This window comes from Panulirus ornatus, chromosome 20 (genome assembly GCF_036320965.1).
Source record: "Panulirus ornatus isolate Po-2019 chromosome 20, ASM3632096v1, whole genome shotgun sequence".
In the NCBI taxonomy this organism is placed as follows: Eukaryota; Metazoa; Arthropoda; class Malacostraca; order Decapoda; family Palinuridae; genus Panulirus; species Panulirus ornatus.
This window is the reverse complement of record NC_092243.1, coordinates 47,653,355-47,675,659: the sequence shown is the minus strand read 5'-3', so window position 1 is coordinate 47,675,659 and position 22,305 is coordinate 47,653,355. Positions and strand designations below refer to the sequence as shown.

Sequence of the window (22,305 nt, the reverse complement as noted above, 5' to 3'; positions counted from 1 at the left end):
CGTTCCAATTCAATTTATTCCTTGCTCGCCTCTCAACCTCCTGTACATTCAGGCCCTGATCACTTAAAATCTTTTTCACTCCATCCTTCCACCTCCCACTTCTCCTTGTTCCCTACACCTCTAACACATATGTCCTCTTTGTCAATCTTTCCTCTCTCATTCTCTCCATATGTCCAAGCCATTTCAATGCACCCTCTTCTGCTCTCTCAACTACACTCTTTTTACTTCACACATCCCTCTTACCCTCTCATTACTTACTCGATCAAACCACCTCAGACATTTCATTTCCAACACATCCACCCTCCTCAGTACAACCCTATCCATAGCCCATGCCTCGCAGCCATATGTACTGTTGAAATTACTATTCCTTCAAACATATCCATTTTTGCTCTCCGAGATAACATTCTCGCCTTTTACACACTCATCAGCGGGGAGCTGGAAATCCTCCCCTCCAGTTTTTACTTTTCCAAAAGAAGGAACAGAGAAGGGGGCTAAGTGAGGATTCTCCCTATGAGGTTTGTTTCTCTGTTCTTGATGCTACCTCACTAAAGTGGGAAATGGCAAATATATATTACAAAAATTTATATATGCTCATTATTCTTTGGGATAGGGAGAGAGAAAACTTCCCATGCACTCCCTACCTGTCATAGAAGGTGACTAAAAGAGTGGGAGTTGAGGGCATGAAATTCTTCCCTCCTGTTTTACTTTTCCAAGAGAAGGAACAGAGAAGGGTACTAAGTGAGTATTTTTCCTCTAAAGCTCAATCATCTGTTTTTGATGCTGCCTCCCTAACATGGGAAATGGTGAATATGTAAAAAAAATGGTGACTCGGAGGAAGTTCATCTTGTGTTAACCAGGATGTTACTAAATATAAAGTGATGTAAGTCCAACAACTGCACAGATAGAAACTGGTGAAAGGAGTTTGAGAGCTTATCAAGGTTTTGGTCAAAGTTAATGAACTGATATCAAGTGAGTTTTGAGGTTATTACCAGTAGAAGCTGAAGAGTAGACGTTCTTGATATGTAAGACAGAGCGCCCTAACAATGATGATGCTATTAAAGGTTTGGAGGAGTATATTAATTGGCTGGATAGTAATCTTTACAGCTTCAGTGATGTTGATAGCCGAGATAAAACCTAACATTCTAAAAGGAATATTGGAAATTATGTGATCATATCTAAGAAACCAGGAATTATTAACACTTGTATCCTGGGAGGAAGATCCACAAATCTGGACAGTACTGTTGTGTGACAGTTCACCTTTGGAAGGAATATGTTAAGAGAGTGTAGACAGTGTTACAGATGTACTAAAGCAAGTCACTTAGTAATTTCGAGATCAACTCAACCTGCCTAAAGTGTAAAATGAAAGGCCATCTACCTATGCTATGTATGCTTCTTCCTAGAACCACAGTTTCGTCAATGGAATGAGAGGTTGTCAACTATAATGGTAAAAGGGGGGGGGGATAACATGCAGAGGAGGGAAAAAGGCCAAATTGAGACTCGTGAATGACACCTTAGGGGAAACATAAACATAAGAAACCGTCGAAAGTTGTTGGAGTGGTTACTAGAAATGGTATTCCGAAAATAATTATTAAGCCAGTTTTACCATCTTCTCCCTTAGCAGTGGCAACAGAGGAGGTTGGCAGTCTGTTAGGTAGTTGATGGTTTGAAACTTGAATTATTTTTTATCCTGGCTTACAGTGCTCATTTATTATGGAGCCATCTGCTGAAAGGTTAAATTCAACATCTCATGAAAAATTGAGATTGGGAATAGATGTGTTACAAACAGATTTGAGAGGGGAAATTCCCAGTGACTAGTGTAGTAATGAAGCTGGGTTTAAAGGAAGATGAGAATAAGATTACAGCTGTAGTGATTGATGATTTACATATGAGTGTCCATAGCCCTGGTATTGAGAGAGCTGCTTTTCAGCTGGCAGATAAACACCTTGTTCAGGATGTGATTGAAAATATTAGGATTGTCACTTTTTGGGAGGTGTTTGACATGTAGGTTTCATCTTCTGTAGACAAATCTTTAAAACACCTAAACCTGTGGTGGGTAATGTACAAAACTTCTAGTGATGCGAGTAAGAACCTAATTTTCACCTTTTGACTTTCAAGAATAAAGTGAATAGGTCATAGAACCTGTAAATAGATTGTGGTAATGGGATAATATTGGTATAAATTAGAGAGAAAGAAACTACTGTGATCACTTTAATTTGAAGATGTTCAGTGACATTGTGTAGTATGAGGAAGGACAGCATTGGGTGAGGCTTCCATGGAATCCTGTCCATCTGCCATTACCCCATGATTTTTTGGAGAGCCTTGGGATGTCTATAAACATGAACAAAGCAATTAAGGAAGATCTCCCCTAAATCCACTATACAGTAAAGTGATATAGGAACAGTTGAATATAGGTTTCGTATGGAAATTGGAAGAGGAGAAAAGGAATCTAAATCAGTGTCATCTTCAAAATTGTGGCAAAGGGTCTGTGATTTCTTCCCCTTTCAGGGTAATGTTGAGGCCTTAAAGTTTTTTTTCATGTTGTTGAAAAGATGTTTTAACCCAACAGTTTTAAACATATATATTCTCTTAACAGTGAGAAAATTCACTTCAGAAGTATATTTCACCCAGTACTCTAACTCTGTGATGTGTAGAAATTTCGTAGATGTTTCAGCACAATACGATAATAAGTGCAGGAGTAAGGCATGAGCATCAAATAAGTTGCCACTGCACATCCTTTCTTGTTTATGGACTTCATAAAATTGATTACTGATTATTAGTTTTTTTATAGATTTTTTTTGTAATCATTGTATGTGATTGATAATTTCTCATTGTGGCAAAACCATTGTGGCAAAAACCACATTGCAGCTGCATCAGTCTGCTGCAATGTGGTCTAGGTCTGGCAGATACTGGAAGGAATGCCCTCACTTTTGCTACCTCATCTTGGTCAACTTTCAGTGCTGGAACAATCAAGAGTCCACATAATCACACTCTGCCTGATCTGAAGACAGATTATCATTATCAGATGATTTGGATAATTTTCTGCATTGTCTTGTAAATCTAGCTATAAGCTATTCAGTGTCTTACAAGAAAACTCCTGAAAATGTACTCTCATTTGCTTGGTCGGAGGATGACTGACTGTAGGGAGAAAGTGTTGTGCACTGCCACCTCAGCCACCACTCAAGTTCAGCTAGAAGTCTTGAAATTGAGGTGCAAAACTTTGTAGGAACATTCATGTAGACGCATTTCTTAGCTCACATAAATAATTGTGTTACCACAGTAAATCTGGTCCCGATAAAATTTTGGCTGTTGTTAGCTGACCAGTCCAGTCCTTTCCTCTCTGCTGACCAGTCTACTCACCCAGAAGCTCATGGATTTTGAACAAGTTCAGAAATGGCCACTTTGCCTATACAGCTGATATTGTGGGACCTTCCTAAGGGTCAGCTTTCATTAAGTATATACAGATTCCAAAAGATTTTTATGGGTTAGGAATTCAGTTCTACAGCAGCCCATGCTAAAATAGATGTTTTCTGATTCAAAACTGTCATGTTGTGATCAACCTCAGGTCTGTTTCTTTTGCAAGCCACTTTTCAAATATTTTAATGAATCTGTTTGCCTTCTAAGAGAAACTTTATTGGATAACATCTGTGTAGATAATTTGCAAGGTATGTGTGAGGTTGAAAGAGAATTGTTTGATATTTACACATAGCTAGAATTGAATTGTCTAAAGCTAAGATGCTGCTGCAGTCATGGAATTTTAACACTCATAAGTTACAACTAGTAGTTGATAAATGTCATCAGAAAAATCTAGATCTTTGAAGTGTCATCACAATATTAGGTATAAATTTGAATGAGAACACAGATGAAAAAGCATTAAGCCTATGGAATTTAAGGTAGCTGAACTCATTAAATGTGGTCTACAGTCATTTATTTGTTCTATTTGTTTGTTTTAAGATCCTGAGGGACTAATGTCCTGTAGATGATTTGAGGTGTTACTCATTTCAAGAGTGTGAAGTGAAAGGTTCATGTCATGGAGCATGCAAGATCTAGGTGAGAAAACACACCTTTATTGACATACCCCTTCTTTACACAATAGAGCATAGATATAGAACACATCATGTATGAGGCACCTTTAAGAAAAGTGATCAAGCATTATTTTGTTTTTTTACAGTAATGGAGGAGGAAGCAGGAGTGGGATCAGAGGAAGCATGAGACCCTAAGAGGAAATAAATCAAGGCAGCAGAGCTGGTTAAGTGTTTTAAGAGTGTAGTTTGGGGAAAAGGAATTTTTATAACAAGAGTATAGACCAGTGCTATCGGTGGTTTTGTGAAATAAATGAGAATCAGGACATAGAGTCCTTAGAATGCTAAAAGGGGAGGAAGAATGAAGTGGAAAGAGGTATAGTTCAACTGAAATGTCAGGAAGCAAGAGAACTTAGCTATGTAATGTGGAAGAGGTACAAATAACTCTTTAACTAACCAGTATCAGCAAGACATAGGAGAGCAAGAAATGAGTACTGCAAGGTAAGGAGGGAGGAGTAGAGAGGTTTTGAAAAGAGCATTGTGCACAAGGCAAAAACAACACAAAGCTTTCCTACAATTTGTCAGGAGTAAATTATCAGTTAAAGAACAACTAGTCAGGGTAAGAGACTCAGAGGGAAGAATATATGAAAGACAAAATATGTGAGGAATTAGATGACATACTTAAAAGTATTTCCACAATGGAATATTTCCCCTACCAGTGTTAGAGAGATGGGAGTGGGGAGAAGTTTTGGAAAGTATAGATTAAGAGAAACAAAATGATCAGGTTATTAAAATATCTTGACCCATAAGAGTCACATGGACCACATGAAGTCTCCATATGTGCAGAAGGAAAGTGCTGAAGGACTTGATGGGCCTCTCAGAGTTCCAAATATGTGGGAGAGGGCAAATGTAGTGTCTGTCTTTGATAAAGGTGACTGGAAAATCACACTGACTTACAGGCCTGTTTCATTGAAGCCTTGGGCCCAGTGCTATTCACTTATGTAAAAGACTTGCTAGAAGGACTAAACTCATACTTAAATATGCTTGTGGGTGATGCCAAGGTCATCAGAGAAATAAGGAATGAAAATGATTGCATCAACTTACAGAGGGCCCAGGAAAACCTCCAAAATTGGTCAGATGAATGAGTGATGACATGGTGAAAGAAGGACCCAGTATGAATATTACATAGTAAGAAATAGGGATCAATCCATGAGAGATCAAGAAGTAGTCTGTAAGAAATAGAGATCGATCTGTGAGAGATCAAGGAGTAGTTATTGTAGCTACACTGTCACCATCTTCATATGAGAATTGTGAAAGAAGCAAACTTTCTCCTGACAGCTTTTATACTTGCATTCAAATATATGAGTAAGGAAATGTTTGGTAAGCTGTTCACAACATATGTTAGACCAAATTTGGATTATGAGTTTCAGGTCTGGACACTGCAACTAAAGGAACACAAGGATATTATTGAGAAGATCCAGAGAAAGATAACCAAGATGATATTAGAATGAAGAGGCCTGAGCTACATTGAGAGGTTGAAGGCTGCATAGCTGTCCATTTTAGAGGAGAGAAAAGAGAGTGTGACCTGATAATAACCTTTTAAGTTTTTGAATCAACTGGATGATTTTGACAGTAAACTTTTTTACAAGGTTCAATACCAGAGTTACCAAAAGTAATGATCAGGAGCTGAGAAAGAGTTTGGTTAAGAAAGGTGTAAAGAAATACTAGTTTAATGTAAAGGTGATGGATGGTTGGGAAAGAGAGAGAGGGTGACCTGATTATATTCATTAAGTTCTAAATCAGCTGGATGATGCCGACAGTGAACAGTTCATGAGTGCTGTCCCAAAGTTACCAGAGGCCATAATCAGAAGCTGGGAAAGAGTTTGGTAAAGAAGGATGTAAAGAAGTGATGGTTTAGTATAAGGCTGGTGGATGGTTGTAATGATATAAGTAGTAACTAATGCTGCTGCTACTGTTCTGCAGTAGAAGTTGTAGTAGTGACTGTGGGTGGGAGGCAACCACCAACAAAGGAAGCACTGCCTCTTGGCTTTCAGGAGGGATATTGTGATGATGTAGTGAGCCAGCAGAGTGCCTTTTATTTCGAATCCTCCTTTCAGGCTCAGATTAGTGATTTTTTTTCCTTGCCTCATCCACATGTGAGTTGCAAGCATTTGGCCCGGCCACACACCGTTTTATTCGTTTTTCTCATATGCTACACTTAGCAACAAATAAGTCTCAGATATCTTTCATTTTTTTTCCTTTGTTACTGCTTCCCTTAATACATCCATTCCTCCCCCACACCCCTTACGTCATTTCCTCTCAGAGTGGCCAAAGATGAGAGGAATTGATGTAAGGGGTGTGGGAGAGGAATGGGATGTATTTAGGGAAGCAGTAATGGCTTGCACAAAAGATGCATGTGGCATAAGAAAGGTGGGCAGATTAGAAAGGGTAGTGAGTGGTGGGATGAAGTAAGATTGTTAGTGAAAGACAAGAGAAAGGCATTTGGACAATATTGCAGGGAAGTAGTGCAAATGACTGGGAGATGTATAAGAGAAAGCGGCAGGAAGTCAAGAGAAAGGTGCAAGAGGTGAAAAAGAGGGCAAATGAGAGTTGGGGTGAGATAGTATCATTGAATTTTAGGGAGAATAAAAAGATGTTTTGGAAGGAGGTAAATAAAGTGCTTACAACAAGAGAACAAATGGGAACATCGATGAAGGGGACAAATGGGGAGGTAATAACAGGTAGTGATGAAGGGAGAAGGAGATGGAGTGAATATTTCGAAGGTTTGTTGAATGTGTTTCATGATAGAGTGGCAGATATAGGGTGTTTTGGTCAAGGTGGTGTGCGAAGTGAGAGGGTCAGGGAGAATGGTTTTGGTGAACAGAGAAGAGGTAGCGAAAGCTTTGCAGAAGATGAAAGCCAGTATTGCAGTGGAATTTATAAAAAAAAGGGGGTGACTGTTGTTGATTGATTGATAAGGGTATTCAATGTATGTATGGCTCATGGTGAAGTGCCTAAGGATTGGCAGAATATTTGCATAGTGCCATTGTACAAAGGCAAAGGGGATAAAAGTGAGTGTTCAAATTACAGAGGCATACATTTGTTGAGTTTCCCTGGGAAATTATATGTGAGGGTATTGATGGAGAGGGTAAAGGCATGTACAGAGTATCAGATTGGGGAAGAGCATTGTGGTTTCAGAAGTGGTAGAGGATGTGTGGATCAGGTGTTTGCTTTGAAGAATGTATGTGAGAAATACTTAGAAATCGGATGGATTTGTATGTAGCATTTATGGATCTGGAGAAGGCATATGATAGGGTGGATAGAGATGCTTTGTGGAAGGTTTTAAGAGTATATGGTGTGGGAGGTAAGTTGCTAGAAGCAGTGAAAAGTATTTACCAGTGATGTAAGGCATGTGTACGTGTAGGAAGAGAGAAAAGTGATTGGTTCCCAGGGAATGTCGGTTTGCGTCAGGGGTGCATGATGTCTCCATGGTTGTTTAATTTGTTTGTGGATGGGTTGGTTAGGGAGGTGAGTCCAAGAGTTTTGGAAAGAGGGGCAAGTATGCTGTCTGTTGTGGATGAGAGGGCTTAGGAAGTGAGTCAGTTGTTATTTGCTGATGATACAGCGCTGGTGGCTGATTTGGGTGAGAAACTGCAGAAGTTGTTGACTGAGTTTGGTAAAGTGTATGAAAGAAGAAAGTTGAGAGTAAACGTGAATAAGAGCAAGGTTATTAGGTTCAGTAGGGTTTAGGAACGAGTTGATTGGGAGGTAAATTTGAATGGAGAAAGACTGGAGGAAGTGAAGTTTTTTAGATATCTGGGAAGTAGACTTAGTAGCGGATGGAACCATGGAAGCAGAAGTGAGTCACAGGGTGGGGAAGAGGGCGAAAGTTCTGGGAGCGTTGAAGAAAGTGTGGAAGGTGATAACATTACCTCTGATAGCAAAAATGGGTATGTTTGAAGGAATAGTGGTTCCAGCAATATTATATGGTTGCGAGGCATGTACTATAGATAGGGTTGTGCGGAGGAGGGTGGATGTGTTAGAAATTAAATGTTTGAGGACAAAATGTGGTGAGAGGTTGTTTGATCGAGTAAATAATGAAAGGGTAAGAGAGATGTGTGGTAATAAAAAGAGAGTGCTTGAGAGAGCAGAAGAGGGTGTGTTGAAATGGTTTGGACACATGGAGAGAATGAGTGAGGAAAGATTGACAAAGAGGATATGAGTGTCAAAGGTGGAGGGAAGAAGGAGAAGTGGGAGACCAAATTGGAGGTGGAAGGATGGAGTGAAAAAAAGATTTGAGCAGTGAATTGGAGTGATGTGGTATACCGGGGTCGATGTGCTGTCACTGGATTGAACCAGGGCATGTGAAGCATCTAAGGTAAACCATGGAAAGGTCTGTGGGGCCTGGATGTAGAAAGGGAGCTGCAGTTTTGGTGCATTACACATGACAGCTAGAGACTGAGTTTGAACAAATGTGGCCTTTTTTGTTTTTTCTGTTCCTGGTGCTGCCTCGCTGGAAGAGGGGGGCAGATGCTGTTTCGTGTGTGGCGGGATGGCAACGGGAATGGATGAAGGCAGCAAGTATGGATGGTTGCATGTGTATATATGTATATGTATGTATACGTTGAGATGTATAGGTATGTATATGTGCGTGTGTGGGCGTTTATGTGTATACATGTATATGTGGGTGAGTTGGGCCATTCTTTGTCTGTTTCCTTGTGCTACCTTGCTAACACAGGAGATGGCAGTTAAGTATAATAGATAAAAAAAATAACTTTTCTCTATTTCATATATGGCAGTACAACCATCAAATAATTTTATGGTACCAGTTCAGAGTGGTGCTACCAGTCAAGAGGGGCTAAGCAGATTCCAGGGCCCACTTGACCATCATCATGGAACTGGGATCCATCCCACTTCCATAGTTTCAGCTTCTAGACCAGGTTCTTTTCCTATCCGTTTCTGCAACATTTGTGATCTTAATCATAAATTTCCTTCTGTTAAACACCACTTATTTATCTCCTTCCTTGATTTTTTCTCTCTGAAATCCATCTGTCTTAGGCTGCTTTTTCTTTGCACTGTCAGATCTCCACCTATAATCTGTATCATCTTTTCTGCTCCAAGGATGGAGTTATGTTAAGCAAAAACCTCGCACAAGGAAAAATTGCACATAGCACCGGTGGATTTTCCCGTTACCTTCACAGCATGTAGCTTCTGACATTGGACAAACTTATTTAGCCATCCTTTATTTGCTTGAGATGGCTCTAGCTCAGCTACATTGTCTTATTTACATAAATGTTCTGAGCTTTAGACCTGAAAGCTCTGTTTCCTTTACATCCACACACTGAGATCCTTTGTGCAAGGGATTTGAGTAAATACCACAAGGATGAGATGATCCTTTTGGAGCTGAGGTGTTTTCATTTTCTCTCCTTAATGATTTGGAACACTTATTTAGACACCCTACATGAGTTCCATAGCATCACAACTACTCTTCTAACACACTTGACCTCCCACTATTCATACACTATTTCTGCCCCCTTATTTCTTTTAATTCTAATTGGGCTTGCCTGTTCTCTATCCCCCATCCCCCCCCCAGAATTGCCAAATTTGGCACTTTGGGAAGGCTCAAAGGTTATTCGTGCATAACTTATTTATTGACTTTCCCTGGGATGAAAACTGCTTCTTTAGACAGGATACCTCATATTGTGATGACTGTAGAGCTGAGATTTTCTTGGATGCGATAGTGTCCTAAATCCCATCTTTTTACAAATCTTTTTCTCCTCAGCTATGATTAGATCACTTGCTGTGATGCCCATTACCTCAGGAGTGGTGTGTACTGGACCATAAACCTCTTCCCTTCCCTTGGCACCTACTCCACTTTCATTTCTGCTCAGAATCATTGCAGAGCTGTTCTTCAGAGAGCATAGCCTAGTTTCATAAGAGAAAAGTGTGCTGATGACTTTTGCTTGCTAATCCTTCTGTTCCTTAACCTAAAGCATCTCCATTGACTTCTGTAATTAAACTTTTCTTCCTCTTTTCCGATCTGATCAATCTGTTGCTATTTGTGCATCAAATGAAACTGCTTCTTTGGCACTCTGTTTCCTCATACTCAACTTTGGATGATTCAGCTTCTATTCATCCACATCCATATTGTCCCACTGAACTTATGCCATCTCTTGTATTCTCCTCACAGAGGGTTTTCCAGGTACTCTCCCAGATTTACTTGAACAAAGTGCATGGCTGAGTTCTAAGGGAGTGCACATATGAGCTAGTACCAGTCCTTGCTCACCTGTTTTACTTCTGTCCAAAAACCTCGACTTTCCCCTCTGCTTGAAAACATACCTTTTGTGCAGACCATCCCATTAAGAAAGACCACTCCACCAACTATTGCCCCATGGCTAACACTTCTGCTATCTCCATAGTCTCTAAAACTCTCCTAAACTCTTAAATATTTAGAATCCCATAATCTATCAGATCACCAGTACAGATGTTGCAGAGCAAGGTCTACTGGTGATATTCTTTTCTATGTGACTCACTTCTGGTCCTTCTCAGGAATTTTGGTGAAACTTTCATCATAGCCTCAACATCTCCAAAGCGTCTGACAAGGTTTGCAGAAGTCATTGCTTTCAGAACTCCCTACCTTTGGTTTCACTACTTCTCTCTGTTCTCTGATGCATATTTTCTACTCTGGCTGCTCTATAGCAGTTTTCATTGATGGAGTAACTTCTCCCTCCCATTCTAATATTGGTGGTATTCCTCAGGGTGCTGATTGTTTCACTTTACATACTTCAACTCTCTTTTCCTCCCTTTCTCCATGTAATACTCTTTTTCTTTCTTGTGCACATCATATTTCGTCCTTCAGTTTGGATTAGTGCAACATTTTGGATGGAGGAAGCAGTAAACATGTAAAATTTTATAGTTTTAAAATCCAGTTTTTCCCTATGTATCTTTGTAAGAATGATTTGCTTCTCTCTGTTCAATTTCAAAATATTATAATTCCTTCCCATGATAACACAGACATGTTGAGTATTGCCATACCCTCCGCCCTGACCTAGATACCCCACATAATCAACATTACAAAGCCTGTATCCCAGAAGCTAGGAGTTCCGTGTAGGTTCAATAAGTAATTTTCTTGTGAGCGGCTGTTTAATATGTATAGAAGTTTTATCAGCCAAGTAGGAATACTGTTCATATATATGTTAGGGAGGTGAATGCAAGAGTTTTGGAAAGAGGGGCAAGTATGAAGTCTGTTGGGGATGAGAGAGCTTGGGAAGTGAGTCAGTTGTTGTTCGCTGATGATACAGCGCTGGTGGCTGATTCATGTGAGAAACTGCAGAAGCTGGTGACTGAGTTTGGTAAAGTGTGTGAAAGAAGAAAGTTAAGAGTAAATGTGAATAAGAGCAAGGTAATTAGGTACAGTAGGGTTGAGGGTCAAGTCAATTGGGAGGTAAGTTTGAATGGAGAAAAACTGGAGGAAGTAAAGTGTTTTAGATATCTGGGAGTGGATCTTGCAGCGGATGGAACCATGGAAGCGGAAGTAGATCATAGGGTGGGGGAGGGGGCGAAAATCCTGGGAGCCTTGAAGAATGTGTGGAAGTCGAGAACATTATCTTGGAAAGCAAAAATGGGTATGTTTGAAGGAATAGTGGTTCCAACGATGTTGTATGGTTGCGAGGCGTGGGCTATGGATAGAGTTGTGCGCAGGAGGATGGATGTGCTGGAAATGAGATGTTTGAGGACAATGTATGGTGTGAGGTGGTTTGATCGAGTGAGTAACGTAAGGGTAAGAGAGATGTGTGGAAATAAAAAGAGCGTGGTTGAGAGAGCAGAAGAGGGTGTTTTGAAATGGTTTGGTCGCATGGAGAGAATGAGTGAGGAAAGATTGACCAAGAGGATATATGTGTCGGAGGTGGAGGGAACGAGGAGAAGTGGGAGACCAAATTGGAGGTGGAAAGATGGAATGAAAAAGATTTTGTGTGATCGGGGCCTGAACATGCAGGAGGGTGAAAGGCGGGCAAGGAATAGAGTGAATTGGATCGATGTGGTATACCGGGGTTGACGTGATGTCAGTGGATTGAATCAGGGCATGTGAAGCGTCTGGGGTGAACCATGGAAAGCTGTGTAGGTACGTATATTTGTGTGTGTGGACGTATGTATATACATGTGTATGGGGGTGGGTTGGGCCATTTCTTTCGTCTGTTTCCTTGCGCTACCTCGCAAACGCGGGAGACAGCGCAAAAAAAAAAGAATATATATATATATGAAGTGAATCATAGGGTGGGGGAGGGGGCGAAAATCCTGGGAGCCTTGAGGAATGTGTGGAAGTTGAGAACATTATCTCGGAAAGCAAAAATGGGTATGTTTGAAGGAGTAGTGGTTCCAACAATGTTGTATGGTTGCGAGGCGTGGGCTATGGATAGAGTTGTGCGCAGGAGGGTGGATGTGCTGGAAATGAGATGTTTGAGGACAATGTGTGGTGTGAGGTGGTTTGATCGAGTAAGTAATGTAAGGGTAAGAGAGATGTGTGTAAATAAAAAGAGCGTGGTTGAGAGAGCAGAAGAGGGTGTTTTGAAATGGTTTGGTCCCATGGAGAGAATGAGTGAGGAAAGATTGACCAAGAGGATATATGTGTCGGAGGTGGAGGGAATGAGGAGAAGTGGGAGACCAAATTGGAGGTGGAAAGATGGAGTGAAAAAGATTTTGTGTGATCGGGGCCTGAACATGCAGGAGGGTGAAAGGAGAGCAAGGAATAGAGTGAATTGGATCGATGTGGTATACCGGGGTTGACGTGCTGTCAGTGGATTGAATCAGGGCATGTGAAGCGTCTGGGGTAAACCATGGAAAGCTGTGTAGGTATGTATATTTGCGTGTGTGGACGTGCATGTATATACATGTGTATGGGGGTGGGTTGGGCCATTTCTTTCGTCTGTTTCCTTGCGCTACCTCGCAAACGCGGGAGACAGCGACAAAGCAAAAAAAAAAAAAATGTATATTATCCCTGGGGATGGGGATTAAGGATGCTTCCCTCGTATTCCCTGCGTGTCGTAGAAGGCGACTAAAATGATTAAGTATTTGAATGGTGATTACTTTTTTCAGCTACTGGAATAGCGCTACTTTGGAGCTACAGAAGCTCATGAAAATTGTAAATAATTATTGTATTTTTTCCCTTACAGTCAGGTGTAATCAATGGGTCAAGATGGCAGATGGTATGCTGTCATTATCATGGAACAATCATAGTGCTACGTTCTGCCATACTCTTGCATCTCTCAGAGCTAAGGTAAGTGCATTGAAGTCCTTATGTATATATTTTTTGAGTATTTGTTGTCTACTTGTGATATTGAATGAAAATGTTGAGTCCAACCTGTACCCTCCCATAACCTTGAGTGATGTACCACTTCTAATGAAAATATACTTCGAATATTCTCTGTTACATTCTTGGCAGAGACTTGATATTCATTTCCCACACAGCAGACATCAACGCTCTGCCATGAATAAAGTAAATGCCCTTGGAACCCTTACCAGCACCAGTTTTTGGACAAGGAAAAGAATTCTTTTGTCCCTTCACAAACAGTTCATCTGCTTTACCTTAAACTATGCCTCACTTGCCTAGTCATCAACCCTTTCAAAAGCAGATATAACAGAGCTGCAGACCACACAAAACAGAGTACTTAGAACAATCAGTAGTTGTCCATTAACCACTGACATCCATACTTGCACAACAAAATGAAAATGTTCCCATCACAGTCCCACTTCAACATGCTTATCTCTCAGTTGTTTACAGCAGGAGTAGGCTTTCCCACTGAAGCTGCATCTTAATGACCAGCCAATCCTAAATAGAAATGAAAAGCTTACCCTTGCTTCACACTTCTGCATTGCATACTTGCAGATGCCACCCTCCCCCGACATATGCAACACTGACAGTGTTTACATACTGTAATGAGTATTAGATAAATGCCTGCCAAACCCAGTCTTAAACATTATTCCACCAGACATTCATCTCTCTGAAACTGCACTCCCAATGCATGAACAAGTTATGTTTTTTCATGTACATTTGGGACATCACCTATAACTCAAACACAACAAACACATAATCACCACATTACAAGACCCTCATACCCAAGATGTAACTTCTGCACTGAATACACTGAGCAGTTGTCCTGCACTCAGACCACAAAGATATAAATGCATTATCCCCACAGTTCTTGACTTGTCGTCCCTTGCAGTGACTGTTCCATATAAACAAATTATCACCACAGTTCTTGACTTGTGGTCCCTTGTAGTGACTGTTGCCAGAGTCCTGAGCACTGCAGGAACCCCATAAAAGGGGATTGTTGGAAAGGAAGGTAAGGTAAGGTTTATAATGTGATCATGTTACTGATGCAGAACTTGTTTTACTTCTAGGCAAGCCTTGTGAATATCTAAGAAAAATATTGCTCAATAGGGGTTATATCATTATTCAACCCCAAAATAGGGTCTACAGATTACAGATTACTTTTACTTGGTTTCCTTTCAGACAACATTACTTTACTTCTACTTACCTTCAGTTGCATATGCTTACACACATTAAACACACAGCCTTCTGCAACTCTTATTCATTCTTTGCAAACAGCATGGTATCATTTGCAAACAGGCATTGCATAAACCACCGTACCTCACCACTGCAAGGCATCTCAGCTCCTTTTTTTATATAGATGTTTTCATCTCTCTTGTCACTTCATGCACAGATGTGTTAAAAGCCATGGTGTCATTACACAGACCTTCCTCACACTCATGTCCCTAAACTTTTGCTCAGCCCTCCATTCGTTCTTATACATGCATTGATTCCTTTTTTACATTTCATACCATGCACCAGTTATGTCTCTACCCATATATTCTTAACACATCCCTCAAAGCATTCCACTAGACTATGTTGTATGCTTTCTCCAGATCCATAAAACATGCATACAGTTTCTTACCTAACACTAAGTGTTCATGCTAAATATTCGTACACAGTCATCTTCATCTCAATAATCTGATCCGCACATCCCTTACATTTCATAAGACCCCCTTGCTCGTGACATATTCTGCATTTAGTCACTTCCATCATTCTATCAATCAACACTCTTGCATACACTCTTCCTGGTATACTTATCAGATCTTTTTTTTATTATACTTTGTTGCTGTCTCCTGCATTAGCGAGGTAGCACAAGGAAACAGACAAAAGAATGGCCCAACCCACCCATGTACACATGTATATACATACACATCCACACACACACATATACATACCTATACATTTCAACCAATACATATATATACATTTTTATTATTATACTTTGTCGCTGTCTCCCGCGTTAGTGAGGTAGCGCAAGGAAACTGACGAAAGAATAGCCCAACCCACCCACATACACATGTATATACATGCATGTCCACACATGCACTTATACATACCCATACATTTCAACATATACATATATTTTTTTTTTCAAACTATTTGCCATTTCCCGCATTAGCGAGGTAGCGTTAAGAACAGAGGACTGGGCCTTTGAGGGAATACCCTCACCTGGCCCAATTCTCTGTTCCTTCTTTTGGAAAATTAAAAAAAATCCGAGAGGGGAGGATTTCCAGCCCCCCGCTCCCTCCCCTTTTAGTCGCCTTCTACAACACGCAGGGAATATGTGGGAAGTATTCTTAATCCCCTATCCCCAGGGATAATATACATATATATATATATATATATATATATATATATATATATTTTTTTTTATACTTTGTCGCTGTCTCCAGCGTTTGCGAGGTAGCGCAAGGAAACAGACGAAAGAAATGGCCCAACCCCCCCCATACACATGTATATACATACGTCCACACACGCAAATATACATACCTACACAGCTTTCCATGGTTTACCCCAGACGCTTCACATGCCTTGATTCAATCCACTGACAGCATGTCAACCCCGGTATACCACATCGCTCCAATTCACTCTATTCCTTGCCCTCCTTTCACCCTCCTGCATGCTCAGGCCCCGATCACACAAAATCTTTTTCACTCCATCTTTCCACCTCCAATTTGGTCTCCCTCTTCTCCTCGTTCCCTCCACCTCCGACACATATATCCTCTTGGTCAATCTTTCCTCACTCATTCTCTCCATGTGCCCAAACCACTTCAAAACACCCTCTTCTGCTCTCTCAACCACGCTCTTTTTATTTCCACACATCTCTCTTACCCTTACGTTACTCACTCGATCAAACCACCTCACACCACACATTGTCCTCAAACATCTCATTTCCAGCAGATCCATCCTCCTGCGCACAACTCTATCCATAGCCCAAGCCTCGCAACCATACAACATTGTTGGAACCACTATTCCTTCAAACATACCCATTTTTGCTTTCTGAGATAATGTTCTCGACTTCCACACATTCTTCAAGGCTCCCAAAATTTTCGCCCCCTCCCCCACCCTATGATCCACTTCCGCTTCCATGGTTCCATCCGCTGCCAGATCCACTCCCAGATATCTAAAACACTTCACTTCCTCCAGTTTTTCTCCATTCAAACTCACCTCCCAATTGACTTGACCCTCAACCCTACTGTACCTAATAACCTTGCTCTTATTCACATTTACTCTTAACTTTCTTCTTCCACACACTTTACCAAACTCAGTCACCAGCTTCTGCAGTTTCTCACATGAATCAGCCACCAGCGCTGTATCATCAGCGAACAACAACTGACTCACTTCCCAAGCTCTCTCATCCCCAACAGACTTCATACTTGCCCCTCTTCCCAAAACTCTTGCATTTACCTCCTTAACAACCCCATCCATAAACAAATTAAACAACCATGGAGACATCACACACCCCTGCCGCAAACCTACATTCACTGAGAACCAATCACTTTCCTCTCTTCCTACATGTACACATGCCTTACATCCTCGAGAAAAACTTTTCACTGCTTCTAACAACTTTCCTCCCACACCATATATTCTTAATACCCTCCACAGAGCATCTCTATCAACTCTATCATATGCCTTCTCCAGATCCATAAATGCTACATACAAATCCATTTGCTTTTCTAAGTATTTCTCACATACATTCTTCAAAGCAAACACCTGATCCACACATCCTCTACCACTTCTGAAACCACACTGCTCTTCCCCAATCTGATGCTCTGTACATGCCTTCACCCTCTCAATCAATACCCTCCCATATAATTTACCAGGAATACTCAACAAACTTTTTTTTTTTTTTTTTTTTTTTTTTTTTTATACTTTGTCGCTGTCTCCCGCGTTTGCGAGGTAGCGCAAGGAAACAGACGAAAGAAATGGCCCAACCCCCCCCCCATACACATGTACATACACACGTCCACACACGCAAATATACATACCTACACAGCTTTCCATGGTTTACCCCAGACGCTTCACATGCCTTGATTCAATCCACTGACAGCACGTCAAACCCTGTATACCACATCGCTCCAATTCACTCTATTCCTTGCCCTCCTTTCACCCTCCTGCATGTTCAGGCCCCGATCACACAAAATCTTTTTCATTCCATCTTTCCACCTCCAATTTGGTCTCCCTCTTCTCCTCGTTCCCTCCACCTCCGACACATATATCCTCTTGGTCAATCTTTCCTCACTCATTCTCTCCATGTGCCCAAACCATTTCAAAACACCCTCTTCTGCTCTCTCAACCACGCTCTTTTTATTTCCACACATCTCTCTTACCCTTACGTTACTTACTCGATCAAACCACCTCACACCACACATTGTCCTCAAACATCTCATTTCCAGCACATCCATCCTCCTGCGCACAACTCTATCCATAGCCCATGCCTCGCAACCATACAACATTGGTGGAACCACTATTCCTTCAAACTTATACCTCTGTAATTTGAGCACTCACTCTTATCCCCTTTGCCTTTGTACAATGGCACTATGCTCACATTCCGCCAATCCTCAGGCACCTCACCATCAGTCATACATACATTAAATAACCTTACCAACCAGTCAACAATACAGTCACCCCCTTTTTTAATAAATTCCACTGCAATACCATCCAAACCTGCTGCCTTGCTGGCTTTCATCTTCCGCAAAGCTTTCACTACCTCTTCTCTGTTTACCAAATCATTTTCCCTAACCCTCTCATTTTGCACACCACCTCGACCAAAACACCCTATATCTGCCACTCTATCATCAAACACATTCAACAAACCTTCAAAATACTCACTCCATCTCCTTTTCACATCACCACTACTTGTTATCACCTCCCCATTTGCGCCCTTCACTGAAGTTCCCATTTGCTCCCTTGTCTTATGCACTTTATTTACCTCCTTCCAGAACATCTTTTTATTCTCCCTAAAATTTAATGATACTCTCTCACCCCAACTCTCATTTGCCCTTTTTTTCACCTCTTGCACCTTTCTCTTGACCTCATGTCTCTTTCTTTTATACATCTCCCACTCAATTGCATTTTTTCCCTGCAAAAATCGTCCAAATGCCTCTCTCTTCTCTTTCACTAATAATCTTACTTCTTCATCCCACCACTCACTACCCTTTCTAATCAACCCACCTCCCACTCTTCTCATGCCACAAGCATCTTTTGCGCAATCCATCACTGATTCCCTAAATACATCCCATTCCTCCCCCACTCCCCTTGCTTCCATTGTTCTCACCTTTTTCCATTCTGTACTCAGTCTCTCCTGGTACTTCCTCACACAGGTCTCCTGCTCAAGCTCACTTACTCTCACCACCCTCTTCACCCCAACATTCACTCTTCTGAAAACCCATACAAATCTTCACCTTAGCCTCCACAAGATAATGATCAGACATCCCTCCAGTTGCACCTCTCATCACATTAACATCCAAAAGTCTCTCTTTCGCACGCCTGTCAATTAACATGTAATCCAATAATGCTCTCTGGCCATCTCTCCTACTTACATAAGTATACTTATGTATATCTCGCTTTTTAAACCAGGTATTCCCAATCATCAGTCCTTTTTCAGCACATAAATCTACAAGCTCTTCACCATTTCCATTTACAACACTGAACACCCCATGTATACCAATTATTCCCTCAACTGCCACATTACTCACCTTTGCATTCAAATCACCCATCACTATAACCCGGTCTCGTGCATCAAAACCACTAACACACTCATTCAGCTGCTCCCAAAACACTTGCCTCTCTTGATCTTTCTTCTCATGCCCAGGTGCATATGCACCAATAATCACCCACCTCTCTCCATCAACTTTCAGTTTTACCCATATTAATCGAGAATTTACTTTCTTACACTCTATCACATACTCCCACAACTCCTGTTTCAGGAGTATTGCTACTCCTTCCCTTGCTCTTGTCCTCTCACTAACCCCTGACTTTACTCCCCAGACATTCCCAAACCACTCTTCCCCTTTACCCTTGAGCTTCGTTTCACTCAGAGCCAAAACATCCAGGTTCCTTTCCTCAAACATACTACCTATCTCTCCTTTTTTCACATCTTGGTTACATCCACACACATTTAGGCACCCCACTCTGAGCCTTCGAGGAGGATGAGCACTCCCCGCGTGACTCCTTCTTCTGTTTCCCATTTTAGAAAGTTAATACAAGGAGGGGAGGATTTCTGGCCCCCCGCTCCCGTCCCCTCTAGTCGCTTTCTATGACACGCGAGGAATACGTGGGAAGTATTCTTTCACCCCTATCCCCAGGGATAATATACACATATATACACATATACACATACACACACACACACATACATATGCACATATACACACACACACACATACATATATATATACATATGAAAAATGTAAGAAACAATTTAGAAAACTGAAACTTCTAGCTTGAAATGAATGAAAAAAATGAATGTCACATAATGGTTCAGCCTCTGGCTATGGAAAAAAGGAAATGTATAATTTATTTACACAAACGTCAATATCAGTTCTCATCAATTTAACCACTGTATCAATAAGCTTCAATGTCTAAGCTACATTTTTTCTCCAATTTCACTATTTTCCTTCACATTTTCAATTGTGTCTGAAGGTTCTACTTCAAGAGTGATTGTTTTTCCAGTAAGGGTCTTCACATCTTGGTTGCATCCACACACATTTAGGCACCCCACTCTGAGCCTTCGAGGAGGATGCTTTACTTGTGGTGCTGACTTCCGGCCACTTGGTTCAGTGCAGTGTGGTGCAGACGGAGGCCAGATGAACCAAACGCTGTATTGCCGTAGTCGTTCTCTCTCGTCACTACCTGGCTGGCTTGCCACTGGTTGCTCGAGTCTTAAGTTAGTTGTTGCTGAATTAGAAGAGCAGCTAATTCATGAAGTTAAGTCGTAGGTCCACACTCCCTGAATTTGAGAGGTGCTTGGCTTTACTATTCTCAAATGATGGTGGTAACAAAAGTGATAGGTAAATGAGTCTTGATATAGCGAGGCCCTGTTCTATCTGCTAAAGATTTTTTTTTTTTCAAAAGAAGGAACAGAGAATTGGGCCAGGTGAGGGTATTCCCTCAAAGGCCCAGTCCTCTGTTCTTAACGCTACCTCGCTAATGCGGGAAATGGCGAATAGTTTGAAAGAAAAGAAAAGAAAAGATATATATATATATATATATATATATATATATATATATATATATATATATATATATATATATATATATATATGGAGGATGGATGTGCTGGAAATGAGATGTTTGAGGACAATGTGTGGTGTGAGGTGGTTTGATCGAGTAAGTAACGTAAGGGTAAGAGAGATGTGTGGAAATAAAAAGAGCGTGGTTGAGAGAGCAGAAGAGGGTGTTTTGAAATGGTTTGGCACATGGGAGAGAATGAGTGAGGAAAGATTGACCAAGAGGATATATGTGTCGGAGGTGGAGGGAACGAGGAGAAGGGAGACCAAATTGGAGGTGGAAAGATGGAGTGAAAAAGATTTTGTGTGATCGGGGCCTGAACATGCAGGAGGGTGAAAGGAGGGCAAGGAATAGAGTGAATTGGAGCGATGTTGGTATACAGGGGTTGACGTGATGTCAGTGGATTGAATCAGGGCATGTGAAGCGTCTGGGGTGAACCATGGAAAGCTGTGTAGGTACGTATATTTGTGTGTGTGGACGTATGTATATACATGTGTATAGGGGTGGGTTGGGCCATTTCTTTCGTCTGTTTCCTTGCGCTACCTCGCAAACGCGGGAGACAGCGCAAAAAAAAAAGAATATATATATATATGAAGTGAATCATAGGGTGGGGGAGGGGGCGAAAATCCTGGGAGCCTTGAGGAATGTGTGGAAGTTGAGAACATTATCTCGGAAAGCAAAAATGGGTATGTTTGAAGGAGTAGTGGTTCCAACAATGTTGTATGGTTGCTAGGCGTGGGCTATGGATAGAGTTGTGCGCAGGAGGGTGGATGTGCTGGAAATGAGATGTTTGAGGACAATGTGTGGTGTGACGTGGTTTGATCGAGTAAGTAATGTAAGGGTAAGAGAGATGTGTGTAAATAAAAAGAGCGTGGTTGAGAGAGCAGAAGAGGGTGTTTTGAAATGGTTTGGTCCCATGGAGAGAATGAGTGAGGAAAGATTGACCAAGAGGATATATGTGTCGGAGGTGGAGGGAATGAGGAGAAGTGGGAGGACCAAATTGGAGGTGGAAAGATGGAGTGAAAAAGATTTTGTGTGATCGGGGCCTGAACATGCAGGAGGTGAAAGGAGAGCAAGGAATAGAGTGAATTGGATCGATGTGGTATACCGGGGTTGACGTGCTGTCAGTGGATTGAATCAGGGCATGTGAAGCGTCTGGGGTAAACCATGGAAAGCTGTGTAGGTATGTATATTGCGTGTGTGGACGTGCATGTATATACATGTGTATGGGGGTGGGTTGGGCCATTTCTTTCGTCTGTTTCCTTGCGCTACCTCGCAAACGCGGGAGACAGCGACAAAGCAAAAAAAAAAATGTTATTATCCTGGGGATGGGGGATTAAGGATGCTTCCCTCGTATTCCCTGCGTGTCGTAGAAGGCGACTAAAATGATTAAGTATTTGAATGGTGATTACTTTTTTCAGCTACTGGAATAGCGCTACTTTGGAGCTACAGAGCTCATGAAAATTGTAAATAATTATTGTATTTTTTCCCTTACAGTCAGGTGTAATCAATGGGTCAAGATGGCAGATGGTTATGCTGTCATTTATCATGGAACAATCATAGTGCTAACGTTCTGCCATACTCTTGCATCTCTCAGAGCTAAGGTAAGTGCATTGAAGTCCTTATGTATATATTTTTTGAGTATTTGTTGTCTAATCGTGATATTGAATGAAAATGTTGAGT

General features: G+C 41.2%; 1 protein-coding gene across 15 annotated transcripts in view; it reads left to right on the top strand.

Annotated features, from left to right (window-relative positions):
• The window catches only part of LOC139755984 (uncharacterized), a 522,691-nt gene that overhangs the window by 32,072 nt on the left and 468,314 nt on the right, over positions 1-22,305 (top strand). For 12 of the 15 annotated variants that reach the window (XM_071674879.1, XM_071674874.1, XM_071674885.1 and 9 more), the window contains exon 2: positions 13,190-13,293. In XM_071674879.1, coding sequence (XP_071530980.1) covers positions 13,190-13,293 — 104 coding nt within the window. Of the gene's footprint in view, positions 1-4,168; positions 4,246-13,189; positions 13,294-22,183; positions 22,227-22,305 lie in introns of those variants that run through there. The other 3 variants (XM_071674877.1, XM_071674878.1, XM_071674887.1) reach the window with 2 other exon arrangements.